Genomic DNA, 16,942 nt, shown 5'->3' on the forward strand with positions numbered 1-16,942 from the left:
ATCTGAACTTTTAGGCTTCGTTACTTACTTCATAAGAGAGGCAAAAAAATATAGAAAAGGATTCAGCTAAAAATGCAAAAAAGTACGATTGACCACTATTTTTTTGCATCTAACAATAAGAATATGACAGTTCTCAGTTTATGAGTAAGAATAGCCACCCAACCTCAATACTGTAATAATAACTGAAATAACTGTGTGATGTGCATTGCATGTCTGCCACTAAAAAAAATTCTAAATTGATGAGGAATATTAAAACATTAAAATCATCCTTCCTGGGTCAACATTATTATCAAAATAAATGACACAGAATTTGATATTTCACACAGAATTTCCCCAGATAGTGGTTTCAAGTATTTTAAATTTATACCATTTGGCTCAATATCTCTATTATAATTCTGTCTTTATAAATGACACACTAATCAAAAAAAAAATACATTCAAATAAATGATGATTATTCTGACAACCAGCTTTACATGAGATATATCTGTATATAGGACATTGAGATTAAATAGAATTAAAGTGTACCCTATTGTGGAAAGTTATGGTCCTAACGCATTACTTTACTTTTTAAGCAGATTGATTGGATTCTAATTCTGTCTATTTTTCCATTTCTAACTTACCACGGGTATAAATAACGAAGACTCACAGACACAATAAAGACAATTTTTAACAATCAATCGTAATTCATTGATTTGCTAATCCTACTACCGAGCATCAATTAGCAACTGACAACATATGCGTATTTGTTTCATACTACAGCACTACAATAAACGAATAATAAAATGTACAGTGATAAGTACAATAATATATGAATATTGAATATTCATTATTATTGCTTGTTGAGCAACATCTAATTTTTTCCTATATTTGTATATGTACGCACAATCGAACATAAATTCCATACAGGCGTTTATAGACTATATCTAGCTAAATTTTTCTTCTCTATACAGAATTGAAAAAGTCAGTCCAATTTTTTTCGAAGGTTTTTAAAAAAAATAATAGCCCCTTGTATGTCAAGGGCAGTCCGTAGAGCGCCTTGCTGTTGCTGGGAGTGGAACATCAAACAAAAGTTTATTGAAATGGGAGAAAAATAGCTGCGGATTTGAAAGTACCACTAGAGGTAAAATAAACTTGACCTCAGCCAAAGAAATGAACAGAAGACTGAAGAAATAAGACTGCAAGAGGATAGCATACCAAGTTAGGACAGAAGCTAATGAAATATTTTTTATTTTCAAATGCAATATAATCCAATATATATAAATCATAAATAAAATATAATAATATTCAAATAACAGAGTAAGGAATGTCCAATATACAGATACCGTACCTATATAATATAGGGTACCGGTATCGGTACTGGGAGATTCATGTTTAACAGAAATTTGTATAAATGAAGATCATTTTATGATAAAATCAATTTAGTGATACTGAAAAATTCAGATAAACATTCCTCTGCTTGATTTTCCATCTATTTAAATTATGTTCATTATAACCTACCGGTACCGGTACGGTATAACTATCAGGTCATTTTGTCTTGAGATGTTACAGTGTTATCGTATCTATGTTATACCGTGCTCGGCATGATAAAACGATTGAACACAGTACCCGGTACTGGTACCGGTATCCTGAAACACAGGCGGATAATTATTATAAGTTATGGCGCTTTCAATTATCAGGATTATGTGCGCCAGACTGAAGATTTTTTAGACAAAACAGGTCAGCATACAGTACTGACATGATCCAGGGCAAAATTACCTGATTTCTTGCTGTCAGGACTGAACTAGCACTTCTCGATGCATATTTGTGAGCGATTACGAAGGAATGCAATAGGAAGTTTCAGCTTACTTTTTTCTATATGAATCACACACACGTGATTGATCTAAGAATAATATAATATTATATACTAAATTTTCAGTTTTCCAACAGCGTGAAATTGATAAATTGAATTAATAAATTGTGTAAGTACACAACAAATTATCTCAAACTCATTATTCGCTGTATAATTAAGGATTCACAGATATATATAATACCTTAACATAAAATATTTAACTTACTAATAATTTGACAAAATGGAGAGAAAAATCGACGAACTCAAGAAAACACTGGATTTAATGGAACAGAGAATAACAAAAAACCTGAAAATCGAGATTAGGGCCATTGTGGGAGATACCATCAAAGATCTTTTAGAAGACTCCATCAATGAACATGACCAAAAGATGTCCACCCAAATAAGTGAGTCTGTTCATAATAATACTCAACACATGGCCGAGCGTCTTGACGTTATGTTCAAACACAGTGGCGATATGATGAGTAAGGTGGATAAATTGATGGAGGAAGTGAGTGGGATCCAGTCTAGGAATAACACCCTACAACATAATGTTGAAATCGTGCAAGCCAGTCAGGACTTCATAAACGCGGAGTTCGAAATACAAAAAAGTTATGTAGCGGACCTTCACAACAAAGTTGAGAAGTTATCGGTCTCCAATAAGGCTCTTGAAAATCAAGTCTCATTGCTTCAACGCAGATTTGACAAAGACTTTGAGGACTTGGCACAATACACCAGAAGGGAAAATCTGGAATTTCACGGCATTCCGTACAAAGAAGGAGAATGTACTGATGATATCATCATAAAAATGGGCCAGCTTTTAAATATAAAAATAGATAGACTGGACATCTCTGTCTCTCACAGACTCCTGCGGAGAGACAAGTCTAAGATTCCCCCTATTATAGTTCGCTTCACAACCAGGAACAAAAAAAACGAATTTTTGAGTAATAAACGCAACATTTCCAGCATTTCCAATTTTGGAGTCACCGGCATGAATTTCCTGTATATAAATGAACACTTGACAGATTATAGGAGTAATCTACTATACAATGCTCGTGTGGCAAGAAAAACAAACAAATACGAAAGACTTTGGACTACCAACGGAAACATTTATGTAAGAAAAAACAGAGATTCTCCTAGAATTCCAATTACTAAGCTAGATGACCTTCAAAAATTGGAATAAACAACTGTCTTTAGAGCAAGTTGAAATTTTATAATTGGTATAAAAATGGCTTCCATAGACTTTTGCCCCTCTTGTGAAAAACCAACTTCATTTAATTTCATATCTTGTGATAATTGTAGTGCTAGAACATGTTCTATGTGCTCTTTTTCTGTACATTCAACCTCAAATTTATCCGGCACTAGCCATTACTGTTCTAAATGCTATGAATTGATAATTCCCATTCCTATCAACTCTGATTTTATAGACAGAGAACCCCATGTTTTGAATACAACTACCTTCGACTTTGAAAATGTTGAAAATTGTGTTTTTCTTAATAATCCGAAAGATGTGTTAAAATCTCTCACTCAATTAAAAAACTCAATAGTTTTGGCTCACATGAACATTCGTTCTATCCAAAAAAATTGTGATGAGTTGTCAAGACTTGTTTACGAACTAGAATCTACTCCAACATTTATCGCAATCTCAGAAACAAAACTAAAATCTAACCCTGTGACTAATATCAACATAGATGGGTATGACTTTTACCACACACCATCCAACACTAATGCTGGTGGTGTAGGTTTGTACATGAAATCTCACTTTTGTCCAAGTTTTATCGATGACTATCTTCTGAATCTTGTCGGATGTGAAGAGCTCTGGGTGGAAATACCCATCAAATCTGCCAAACCCATTACTTTAATTATTGGCATCCTCTACCGCCATCCCAATTCGAATTATCATGAATTTTTCAGTAAATTACAAAACAGCTTGCATAACTTAACTAATGATGGGAAAATTTTTATTATTGTGGGTGATATAAATATTAATCTTAACGCTAAAACACTTTTTATCAAGGAATACTTAGACATGCTGCAGTCCCATGCCACAATTCCCATGATCACGCTTCCCACCAGAGTGACTGGTAACTCTGCAAGTTTACTCGATCATATATATACTAACATCACTGATCAACATATGAAACCAATTGTATTGAACGATACTACGACTGATCATTATCCTATTCTATGTCAGATTGACCTGGAACATGCACCCCCTCAGCATGTTGCAGAACTCAAACGAGACATGAGACATTTCAGTACGGACCAGTTTTTGAATGATGCCCAAATTGTGTTTTGCAATGAAACTATGCCACAAGTAATACAAATTGAAAATTTTAACAATATTTTTGATGAATTTGTCTCCCATCTCAGGACCTTAATCGATAAACATGCCCCCCTAAAAAAAATAAGCAGGAAAGAAATTCGATTGAAACGAAAACCATGGATTACTCCAGGTATTTTACGTGCTGCCAAAACTAGGGATAAATTACACAAGGTATTATTTTTGAATGGCACTGATACTCAAAAGCGCCAATATAAAAAGTATTCGAATGCCCTTACTCATATCAAAAATAAAGCCAAAGAGGACTACTACAAAAAATGTTTTGATAAGCATAGATATGATACGAAAATGACCTGGAAGACCATCAACTCTATCATAAATCAAAAAACTAAAAAATCTCATCCCAATTCTTTATTTGATGATACCCAAAATAAATTGATTGGAGAGCCGAATGCTCTCTCTAACTTGTTCAACAGTTACTTTTCTAAAATAGGGCCATCGCTGGCGTCATCTTTCTCCAACACCAATGATTTACTGAAATATTTGAAACATCCGAATCAGTCGTCCATGTTTTTGGAGGAGACCTCCCCTGCTGAGATCGAAATGTTTGTAGATTCCCTAGCATCTGGTAAGGCGGAGGGTCATGATCACATCCCAACACACCTTTTGAAGCTTTTGAACAAAATTATTAGTCCCATATTAACCAAACTTTTTAATGCCTCTATGTCCCTTGGAATTTTCCCCAGTCATATGAAAGTAGCTAGAGTGGTGCCTGTGTACAAATCCGGGAATAAGAATATGGTTTCAAATTATCGTCCTATTTCAATTTTATCGTGTCTGTCTATTCTTTTTGAAAAAATATTACTAAAGAGATTAAAATCTTTCCTTGATAAATACTCAATATTGAATAACGATCAGTTTGGCTTTAGAAACGAACATAGCACATCAGATGCTATCTTAGATATTGTGAGCCAGTATTATGACATTGTAGAAAATGGATTTGTAGGGTGCAGTGTGTTTTTAGATCTGAAAAAGGCATTCGATACCGTAGATCACAAAATTTTAATTCGTAAATTAAGTCATTATGGAATTCGCGGTGTTGTAAACAAGTTGTTTGCTAGCTATTTGGAAAATAGAAGTCAATTTGTGAACATATCTGGTACTGAATCACTGAAAGCAAATGTGACTGTAGGAGTTCCCCAGGGATCTGTACTTGGCCCGACCCTTTTTTTGCTCCATATCAATGATATTGTCCATGCCACTAATGCTTCGATCAAACTTTTTGCGGATGACACCAGTTCCACCTCTGCTACAAGGAATCTGTCCGACTTGGAACTAAAAGTTAATGTTGAACTTCATAATATTTCTGATTGGCTCACTCACAACAAACTCACCGTTAATCCCAACAAGACGCAAGTCTTACTAATTAATTGTTTCAAAAAGCTTAAAAATTCCAATTACAACCCTAAGTTCACTCTAAACGATTTTGAATTGACTAACCATGATTGTGTAAAATACCTTGGAGTCATCCTGGATAAAAAACTCGATTGGCAAGCACATATCAACCAACTAGCTGGTCGGCTTTCAAGGGCAATTGGGGCCATGACTAAATTAAAAAAATTTGTACCAAAAAAAGTTTTAAAAACTGTGTATTTTTCACTCTTCTATTCCCATTTACAATATGGAATTGTGGCATGGGGCTCTGCTTGTAAAACTTATCTCAATAGGATTTGTGTACTTCAAAATCGTGCCCTAAGATTAATGAGTGGCGCACGTATGCGTGAAAGCTTAGATCCTATATACAGACAGATGAGTATTCTCAAACTTGCGGATGTATATAAATTTGAAGTTGCGAAATTTATGTTTCGATCTAAATGTGGTATTTTGCCGGATGCATTTGAAAACTACTTCACAAACTCTAGTGATATCCATGGACATAATACTCGGTCGGCTGGTAGAGGAGCCTATTTTGTTAATAGAACAAGCTCAAATTTGGCTCAGAGATCCATAAAATTCACTGGTCCATGTATTTGGAACAGTATTCCTGACAATATCAAAGAATCATCATACAATAGTTTTAAGTATAAATATATGAAACATCTCATCGATAAATATTAATATCAGACATTTATTAATAACTGCGTCATAAAGTTCCCCAAAGGTTAATACCCTAATCATCCAACCAACCGTTTGTATGCTGTCCCACACACCGTTGGATTTGATTGGTTGATCTTGGACTTATATGGTAGGGAGTTTATATAACTGTTTTTATTGATTACCATGTCTTTTTGGTATTAAATCCTGTAATTTACATGTGCTTGCATAACTATTTGTTTTTTCATTTTATTTTCTTTAACTATTGGCAAAACATGATGTAGTATTACCTACAACTGATAATTACCTATAGCTTGCATTTGTTAAAATGGCCATAAAGCTCTAACCTTGAAATGTAAACATTTCAATGAACAGTGTTCATCATAATTGTAATCATAATTGTATACTGTGTGCAATCCTGAATTTATGTGATTAGGAATACTATGTATCTGCTTATACTGTTTGTGTTAACATTGCATATTCTATAATTAAGTTTCCTGAAAGTCATTTTCAATAATAACAATTTCACCCCCATTTTGTGCATTCACATTTTTTGACCAAGGTTAAACTATTTATTCATGACCCTACTTTTTACACCGTGTACAGTATAACATCTAGATCAACTTATTTTTCACTATACATTATTTCAAGATCCAGTAACAAATATATTTACTATTGTTCTTGTGTTTGGTCTGCTTCTCCCAATCTTTACAAACCATTAGTAGAATTATATCTGAGCTATGCATGTATATATCTATATCTTTACCGTATTCACTTTACTTCTGCCAAAAATAAGATGATTCTGCAACGTGGTCAACTGAAATCATATGCTTTGTGTACTATTTCCTATAGTGTGCATTTGTCATGATATCACTATGTCCTAACCTTAAATTTAATCTATGAATCAATGCATTTTGTTCATATATATTCATATTATAATTACAATTACACTGTGTGCAACCCCAAACACCATGCTTTTAATATTTCATATTCTGAAATGCTGTTTTATTCGATCATCATCCATTAATCTATTTGATTGGTAATGTGTCTGCATATGCTGCTAGTATTGACACTGCGTATTTCAAAACTTTTTGTAGGACTGAGCCAATAGTAACAGGAGCAGTTCTAACATCCCTATGATTAATCGTAACCTTGGATCAATAGTCAATACCTTAAACTATTGATGACTTCAGCATCTGTATGCCCTGCAATGTGTAGTACCGACTTTAATATATTATTTACTATGCCAAGACTTAAATACGATGCTTACTTTAATTATTTTTGTTTTCCAATAGACTTATATGTTTACAATCTTCTGTAAAATTATCTTAAATGTTTATTGACTGTTGTACTGTTTCTCTTTAAAATTGCATTTCTATAAATGAGATTTATTCGAAAAATTTACTCCAAAATTATTCAATCAGATTTTATACATCATTCGATTATTGCATTGCTTGCATAGCTACATTATTATATTTACATGTTGAAAATAACAAGATTGAAATCTTCTTGAATGTCCAATTTTCTCTAAAATGACCTAGCCATACTCTGTCTAGGATTGATATTTGCAATATCAAATGTTTCATTAGATTTTTTATTTATTTATTTTTACTCCATGAGGCTGTCCAAAATCGAATAATTGTTTGATTCGAATCGTATAATTTGTCGAAACGAATATCCTCCAAAAATCCTATTTCGATATTGTAATAACGTATTATGCTGTTACATTTAAAATGATGCTGATGATATTTTGTATAACTATGTTTCCAGAGTTATCAATGGAGTATGGAAATCACATGCCTCTCTAAAATATGAGTGTTGAAAGTTGAAAATTACAGAGACTCCCAATACCTTATTTACTCAATTCTTATATATTCAGTTTCAATAGGGCATGTGTGGCCTGTATATACTCTTTTAACCCTGTTATCACTAGTCTAAATTTGTGCAATTTTTTAATAAACATTAATATAAATAAAACTGTTGCCCAAAAATTTTAAAAATGTAGCTAGTTTGATGATGATAATATCCCTAGATGAACCTATTGTTACTGTACCAGCCATCAGAATGCAAGAGTGCAGTTATTTGTCTTGTTAATAGATGGTTAATACTAAGTATTGCCATCATAAAACCTCCACAATGTGTGCTTCCCGATTACTGACTTGAAATGTTCGATTTGATTTGCATTGATGGAACTATCGTTTTCTATGGATACTAAATTGCTCTTTTTCCCTTATGTACTCTCTCTAAACATATACTGCCAATAATAACTTGTCAGTCATGACCACGCATGATATATACCCTTGGCATTAGGAGAGACACCCTTTTTCATCGCAATATGAAGGCTAGAGAAATATCGGGTCGTGAGGATATTTCCGCTTTATGTAGATAATATTGGCCGAAAACAATTCGAATCGTTTTTGATCCGATTTCGAATATTCAGTTCGCTGGACATCACGAACTCCATGTAATTAGGTACATTTTTTAGTATGCCTTCCGAAATCTAATTCATTCCTTTCTCTCTGTGTACCCTTCATCCTTACTAGATTAGGAATAAATGCCAACAGATACACTCTGGATTGAAATAAAGGGCATTTATTTATTTATTAAAAGTGATTATTTGTTCAGCAAACTGTAAGGTACTATTTATAAAGAATGATATAATAAGCAATTTCATTATAAGCACTATGAATATAATATTGTAATCAAATAGTCACATTATCAAGTTTTCCATTTTTGTATCATATTGTTCTTGCCGTTGCATGTCTTAATAGTGAAAATTTTCTGCCATGTATATTTCAAGCAAAGTGATTTGTACATGTTGTCATTTGAAGCCCAATTGAATTTAATGTATCTTGGCAAAGTATGAAATCATCCGAGACTGGACTGGAGAATTTGCTTCATGATTAATTTTCAAGGTCCTCGATCTTCCCCTAATCATACATGTATATGTTATATCACTCCAACTATCGCTTATTTCAAGCCTCAGGCAGTTACCGTATCCACTGGTATGTTCTGGCTTCTATCTTTCAGTAGAAATTTTTGATGTGACGAACAATATTCAACCAGCGCAATACATAAGTATCGTATTTATTAGATAGTCTCCTACATTGCATGCAAAACAAAAAAATGTTATGAAATGGACCTACTAGGAGTCAAACCCCACCCCTAAAAGCTGAAAATGCTATTGATCAAACCATCTTATAGCCTAATCTCAAAAATATTCTGTAAGAGTTCTGGTCAACTCTCCAATGAGTATCTTTTTTATTTTATTTTTTCTTATTTATATACATTTAACTGTGAATCCTAATAGTGAACTTGGGGGGAGCTGACTCCGATGACCTTATGGTCGTATCGCTCCCCCCAGTCTATACCGAATTAACTTTGTGTATATTGTATATATTATTTTGTATACCATTGTTCGTTTACGGTTGACAAAACAATAAATCTCTCTCTCTCTCTCTCTCTCAAAGATGTTTCAAAGTTCACGTGAATCAATCTATTACTGTTTTTTGAATATGAGTCAAACTCTGTACTGACTTTTGCAAGTTCATATGCCGGGAATGCTGAGTAACCTCATGGAATGAAACAAAGCTTTATGTGCAAATTATAAGCGTTAATGCTTGGTAGCGCGTCCACGTGCATACGTTTGTGGTCATTCCGGTTCTCTTTATCAGTAACATATATAAAAAAAATACTTTACCGTGTACCACAAATACCTCGGTAGCGATCTGAAGTTCTAAATCTAAACAAAACGATTCGTGGGTACTAATACAGCGAACAGTAGACCCCCATATCACTTCTTTTCTGTAGCCTACATATATTAATGGGCGCTGTAACGTAAGTCCTTTTTATTTGCCCAAAACGACGTGAGAGAGTTTTGCATGTACATTTCCATAGAGTTAGAAAAATTGCGAGTATTGTGGTGAACAGATAATAATAAGTCTGGATTAGTCCTGTTCATTAGATGAGATTGGAATTCGGGCATGAAAAGGGCATAAATATGTGACATATTCAATAAAATAATTTTGAGTGGAAGAAAGGTACAGTCCTGTTGGTCGGGATATTTGGGTCAGATTACCGTGAAAGGGGGCACGGGCAACAGTTACAGTATAGTTCAGCTATGAAACGTTTTTTTTTTCAACTACTATTAACTAACTAGTTATAGTACTAGATACTAATCTGACTCCAAAATATAAAAGAATAATATAAGTTATTCAGTACAGTACAATTACTTATAAACAAACGTAGGTATCTAGCTTATTGTTATTGGCAGCAGTATGTTACCCAGCTTTTTATTTTAGGGGGGGGGGGGGTGTTTCGAAATTTAGGGGGGGGGTGGTAAATAATTTACTATTAGAGACTAGGTTATTTGTATTCGTAAAAAAATGGTATGTATTTTAGAAACGATGTACATGAGGGGCTCCCCAAGTTGATTGACGGCGAGCCAAAATCCACAGCAGAATAAAATTGTAGGGCCAGAAAAGGGGAGCGAGGAAATGTGCGGGACGACACGGCTGGGGTTCAGGGCGCGCTTAAGCGCCCTGAGAAAATTTTGAGAAATAGGCACCAAAATAGGCTCTAAGCTTGATTTTAGATACACCTAGCATCGCGGTTTGTTATGTAATAAAATCAATAATAATAATATTTAGCTGATAGAATTCCCGGGAAATAGATAACAAGCACGACTTTCAACCGTAAATATATATATACTACTACTAGGCCGCGAGCCGAGGACATTTATCTTTCAGTTTCGTAGCGCACATCAGGTAACTACCTGAAAATGATTTTAAAATGTTCCTTAGAAATTTAGTAACAAATATTGCCTTGTTCCCACTTCCAAAAGTTGCACGTTTTACAGAAAAGACGCTTTTACTACAATAAATATGTGTTACCATCTGTCCTATTTTCTCTGCTTTTCCGGTATCATGGGCCAATGAACGCAGACTTCTGCACGACGTAACAGTCAAGTTAGTCAGCTGTAGGTGGATCCCCAGTGGTCGGATGAATATCAGATGTACTACAACTGCTCGCTTTTGCGTTGAGTAGCCTTTCCATAGTTTTTTTCAGTTACCGGTAATATTAGTTCAGTTATTCTAAGGAGGTGTTGAAAAGTATGGGTAAGATATTAAACACTTGTATATCCTTACCATAAATAGCAATATTAGTTGAGCACTAGCTCATAAGACGTTGTTAAATAGGTACTGAGCGGTAACTCCAACTCCCTACAGGGGTGGTGACTTCTCTACGACCCATGGGCCGCGGCCACGGCCCATCTAATTGGGCCACATGGGCCGTGGCCCATCAAGCTATGGGCCGCGGCCCCATCAGGAAAAAATTCAATTATCTTACCGAAATTTTCAATTTTTACAAAATTGTCAATATTCGAACCAAAAAATGAACTCCTGTAGTATGTGTACCAGGTTAGGGTTAGGGCAAAATTTTGTTCAGATTTTTTACATTATAGTTCTATTATGAGTTTGGGGACTGTTTGTCTTAGCCAAGTGAATAGTTTCTTTACACAACTTGATGGGCCGCGGCCCATAGCCTGATGGGCCGAGGCCCAATTTGATGGGCCGAGGCCCAATTTGATGGGCCGTGGCCCCGGCCCATGGGCCGAAGAGGAGTCACCACTTCCACTCCCAACTCCAAGGAAGGCTAGACCTAGAATAATATGTCACAAACAACGATATTTTCTGGCTTGCATGAAATGTTTATGATTAATTTAATGACTCTTCTTGACTTTTCAGCAGACTTATAGCCTACTACTATATAGGCCACAGCATATTTGGAAATATAAATGAATGGCTGTTTCTGTAATGCACGATTGTGTGAAAGAGAAGAAATTATTCAATTTCACTAATGTCGGTTGGTCTTAATCTAAATTCATAGAGTCGACAAGAACCTGGGAAGCAATGATAAGTTATGCCGGAGTGGAAAGAAAGGTAGCATTGGAAACGATTGAGAGGTGAGAAATCAAGTTGTAGACAAACAGTTGATGTTTTAAAATATACCGTAGTCTTTAGTCCATACTCATAGGTACTGTCATAGGACATTTCAGACTGTGATATATCAAAATTTAGTGTAGATATAGTCTAGTAATGGTATGCAAACACTGCTGGACTGTAGTACATGCAATGAGCATATATACGCTCATTTAGTACATCAGATAAAATGCATTATGTATTCAAGGTATTAGTTAGTGTTTAGGGGTATTTTTAAACTCATGCTGCTCCAAATATTATTTTCTTCCTCATTTTAGATACTGTACTACAAAAGAAAACGGCAATGTTCCACCAATCCGACCTAACGCAGGCTCTGATCCCTGCTGCTATCAGTGCTATAAAATGGATTAAACAAGAAGTCTTGAAGCTTAAAGGTATATGAGAATTATAATAGTTGCAAACAGCTTAGATGGGCTATTCATATTGAAATACTTTAGCACTTTTCTGCAATTGGAACTGCCCATCAAATTCATGTTGGAGACTTCATTGAGATTTTCAATTCATTTTTTTCCCTCGACTATGAAGATCTTTTGAGGTTAACGAGGCATTAATAAATAAAGCTGAGGAATTTGAAGAGGATATGAAGAAGGTAAATGATACCAGGGCACGTCTATTTAACACTGTCAAACATAAGGATTATACTCTCCACCCAACAATGATTCACTGAAGAAGCATGTGGCCCTCAAATCAGTTCTTGAGTTGGCAAACTGCAAGTGTAAGAAAAATAGTCAAAATAATTTATGAAAGTGTGCCAAAATCAACTTAAATTGCACAGATTTTTGTTTTTGTATTGACTGCAAAAATCACAGTACACTTATAGAGGAAAAGTCGATTTTTGAGATAGTGGATTTCGAAAACAATTCAGAAGAAAGTGAATTAGATATTACAGTTGATTTAATAAGTATTATTTATTTGTTGTTTTTTCGGACATTTGTTAGTGTCGTAGTCCTGTTTCTAGAAATATTATTGCCTTTGTTCAAATACATAACCACTTAAACTAAAAAAAGATTAATTGTAAATTGTAATATTTCTCCTCACTATTTTATGTACATATTGTACATTCATTTAATTTTCTTGACTTTTGCTGTAAATTTCTAAGTGAGAAATAACTGATTTATTTGTGTTTTCGTGCTCACGATGTTAATTTGTGACTTCATTGCTTAAAAATAAATACGTTTGATAGCCTCTATAAAATGGATGTAGCTTTTTATGCTGTTCTTGTTGTAAACTGCTTGTGGTTATTACATAAAATTTATTCGCAAATGTGAATCAGCGTTGTTGGTGTCGCTGCTTTCGAGCTCATTCCCAACTCCTGTCACACAATTAAAGTATTTTTTGTTGTTGGTTACATGTTTGCCATATTTTTCGTAATCTACCTAATAAATTATGATTGACTGAGGAAGTCCGATTTTGGTCAGGCAAAACATTACAGGAATACATTTGTGTTAGTGTGCTGTAGGGCTCTCGAATTGCATAGTTCTTATGTATGTGTTGTGAACTTATGGTTATTGAATTTCCGGGAACCTCTTATATTCAATTTCGCACCAGGATTGTGGAACAAGCTGTAATGCGTTCATTATGTTCGTTTTCACACAAAACTGAAGAATTTATTTAGTTACGGTACCAGATGTGCGCTACGAAACTCATTTTCTGGGCGTTTTCATGGCTTCGTATCACGGCCCATATCCGTGGTAAGGATCTACAAGTGTTTAATAACTTACTTATACATTTTTCAACAACGTCTTAGCATAACTTAACTAATAATAACTAAACAGGGCTATGGAAAGCCTGCCCAACTCAGCGCAAGGTCGAGCAGTAATAACTAATATTCATCCGCTCGCTAACAGCTGGTTTAATTCAATTGTTACGTCATGCAGAAGTCATTGTTCCATGCCGAAAATGTAGAGAATATAGGACAGATCGTAGCACATATTTCTTGTAGTAAAAGCGTCTTCTCCGTAAAACGTGCAACTTTTGGAAGTGGGAACAAGGCAATATTTGTTACTAAATTTTTAAGGAACATTTTAAAATCATTTTCAGGTGGTTACCTGATGTGCGCTACGAAACTCACTTTCTAGGCGTTTTTCAGGGCCTCGGCTCGCGGCCTATACGTTTCAACAAGTAATTTGCAACTGATAGTGACTAATGAAGTTACTTGCTCATCTGGCATTGTATGAATGGCTACTTATGGCTTGTTTTGTTACACATTTCACATTTTTTTGAACATGTGTGTTTGACTTTTGTATGAATTAAATTTTGAAATACGCGCGTCAACTGATCATAATGGCGCATAATGTTGTATTCCTTCAGAACTGAAATATTTTGTTGGTAAGAAGACAAATCGCTGAAGTTTGATTCTTTTCAATAAAGAAATAAAAACGCTGTCATTCATCTAAAAATCGTCTGTTTTCAGTGCCTAGTTTTCGTTTTGTGACATCTTTAAGCTTTCTTAATAAACGGCAAATATCTAGAATACTGAAGTGTGTAATTCTAATACCCATACGTATACATAAGATACCGGTATAATTCAATTGTTGCGAAATAAACGTGCTTAAACTGTGATAATGATGTAACAATAGACGGTATCTAAAACTCAAAAGGTACTACATGAAGGATTAGCTCGTTAAACTATTTCACTCAAGTTCGGCGGGCCATTTTAAATCGTCACGCCGGCCGTAATTGGCCCGCAGACTGCGGTTTAGGACCCCTCATCTACACTGATAAATATGCCATAGTCGTTACATTTGAATACAATTATACTTGAGTTAGGAAATAAAATGTGGAATCGCACCTCAAAATTAGGGGGGGGGGGTTCACCCCCTATAGGGGGGGTTTAGGGAAATCACTGATTGGCAGACAAATAAAGTAACTAAGAATAACAATTGTTTTTGAGAATCGCCTTGAAAATGATAGCACACATTTCATATTATTCTTTAAAATCGCCTCTTTCTTTTTTTATCTTAAAACCATTCGTTTTCGCGGAGTTAGATTTTGCTCTGGCTCAATTATTGCGAAACAATTCACATAATGAAAATCCATGTAAAACAAGATAAATCATGTATATTGCTAATAATCACATGCGAATTATTCAATTTCGTTGCATCTGACGGGGAGAGTCACTATTCGAATGTTATCGAAATTACAATATCTATGACGTCGGAAACTATTTTTAATGTTGATGTCAAATACTCCAAATTATTGGGTAATTTGTTACATGTACAAATAACAGATAGTGAGGCGAAAGTATGTTTAATTAAAAAAAAAATTAAAAGTACGCGGATGGAACCTAAATATCCAAAATAAGGCGAGCGAGATCAAATCTGACAAATATTGTATTTTTAATTAGCTTCACGCCGCTCCCCTTTGAGAACCACTGAAATAGAAGTTTTCTACACGTTTCTTTGGAGAGAAAACTAAATTAAATTGGATGAATAATATAATTCTGACATTTCAATACCCTAGTCAAAGAGTAAAGGCTTCATGGAAAAATAATTAAGGGAAAGATTAGTGATTTTGACCAAATTTATTTTTCAATAAGATGCAACAAATGCCCCAACTTGTTTACTTTTATTCAATTTTAAAAAATAAATATATTTTAATTTTTTTTAGAAAAAAAGATTTATTTAATTACCCTTTCGTATCAAACGTGTCCGTTTAAAACAAATTAATTTGCGATATAGCCATAGGAATATTAGTTAGAAACCCCCTCATGGATTGACCAGTTTGGTTTAGTCAACTGAACAATAAACGATATTCTCACACGTCCGTACTTGTGCAAATACTGTTTTCCTACAGTAATAAATCCAAAAATGAGAATTTATAAAACGAAACAAGCTTGATAGTTCAAGATTGAATTGATCGGCCCAATTTTGCAAACGTTGCGCTCCTATCTGTACTTTTACTTTTAGAAGGCAAGGATGCTGTTAAATGTTATGGGACCAAAAGGAAAAGACATTAAAATAAACGTAGCATGCAATCTGTCAAGTCCAGAAGTCATCTCGCTTGTGTTTCACTGTTTGCGGACAGCATTTCGTTGATGGCGAGTGATAATGTGCCGTTATCAATATCTTTAAATATTCATAAGCTACCTCATTTCAATGGAAAGCAGATGACAAACTACTGTTATTGGCCTAGGCCTACTTGCAGACTTGACTTGTGTAAGGATTTAATCATCAATTGCCATAGGATATTTATGGTGGCCCATCGTTGTCACGTGTGAAATTAAAAAAAAAAATGAAAAAATAAAATGAAAAAGCGAAAATAAAAAAATAGTTGTGAAAAAAACATAAAAATAATTGAAAAAAAAAGAAATAAAAAAAAAATTAAAAAATAAAACAAAAAAAAAAAATTAAAATTAAAAAAAAAAAAAAAAAAAAAATTGGATAAAAAGAAAATAAAAAGGTTGACAACGATGGTCCGCCTCGTGGCCCATCGTTGTCACGCGTTTTTATTTTTGGAAAATTTGATGCTGCTTGGGACCAACGTTGTCAGGCTTAATCCTACACGCACAAATGTGTTTCCTGGGTTTCTAACTCACTACTGATTTTCATGAGCAATATCCAATAAATTCAACATGAAAATGTTCTATAAATTCTCCATGCTACAAGTTCAACCACAAGCAATATATTTATAATAATGATAAGAGAATATAGAATTGGATACGAAAATTTGTTTTTACGTGTAGAAGATAATTTAATTGGAAAATGCTGCTTAACTGCTCAAACACTCGTGCGATGC

The 16,942-nt window shown here is 34.3% G+C and overlaps 1 protein-coding gene across 1 annotated transcript; it reads left to right on the forward strand.

Moving 5' to 3' along the window:
- The first annotated feature begins 2,069 nt into the window (after positions 1–2,069).
- LOC144411828 (uncharacterized) lies at positions 2,070–3,008 on the forward strand. The gene has a single exon (XM_078109435.1). It carries the CDS (start codon positions 2,070–2,072, stop codon positions 3,006–3,008), a length of 939 nt encoding a protein of 312 aa, XP_077965561.1.
- Positions 3,009–16,942: the final 13,934 nt, after the last annotated feature.

The sequence above is a fragment of the Styela clava genome, chromosome 15 (genome assembly GCF_964204865.1).
Source record: "Styela clava chromosome 15, kaStyClav1.hap1.2, whole genome shotgun sequence".
NCBI classification, from domain to species: domain Eukaryota; kingdom Metazoa; phylum Chordata; class Ascidiacea; order Stolidobranchia; family Styelidae; genus Styela; species Styela clava.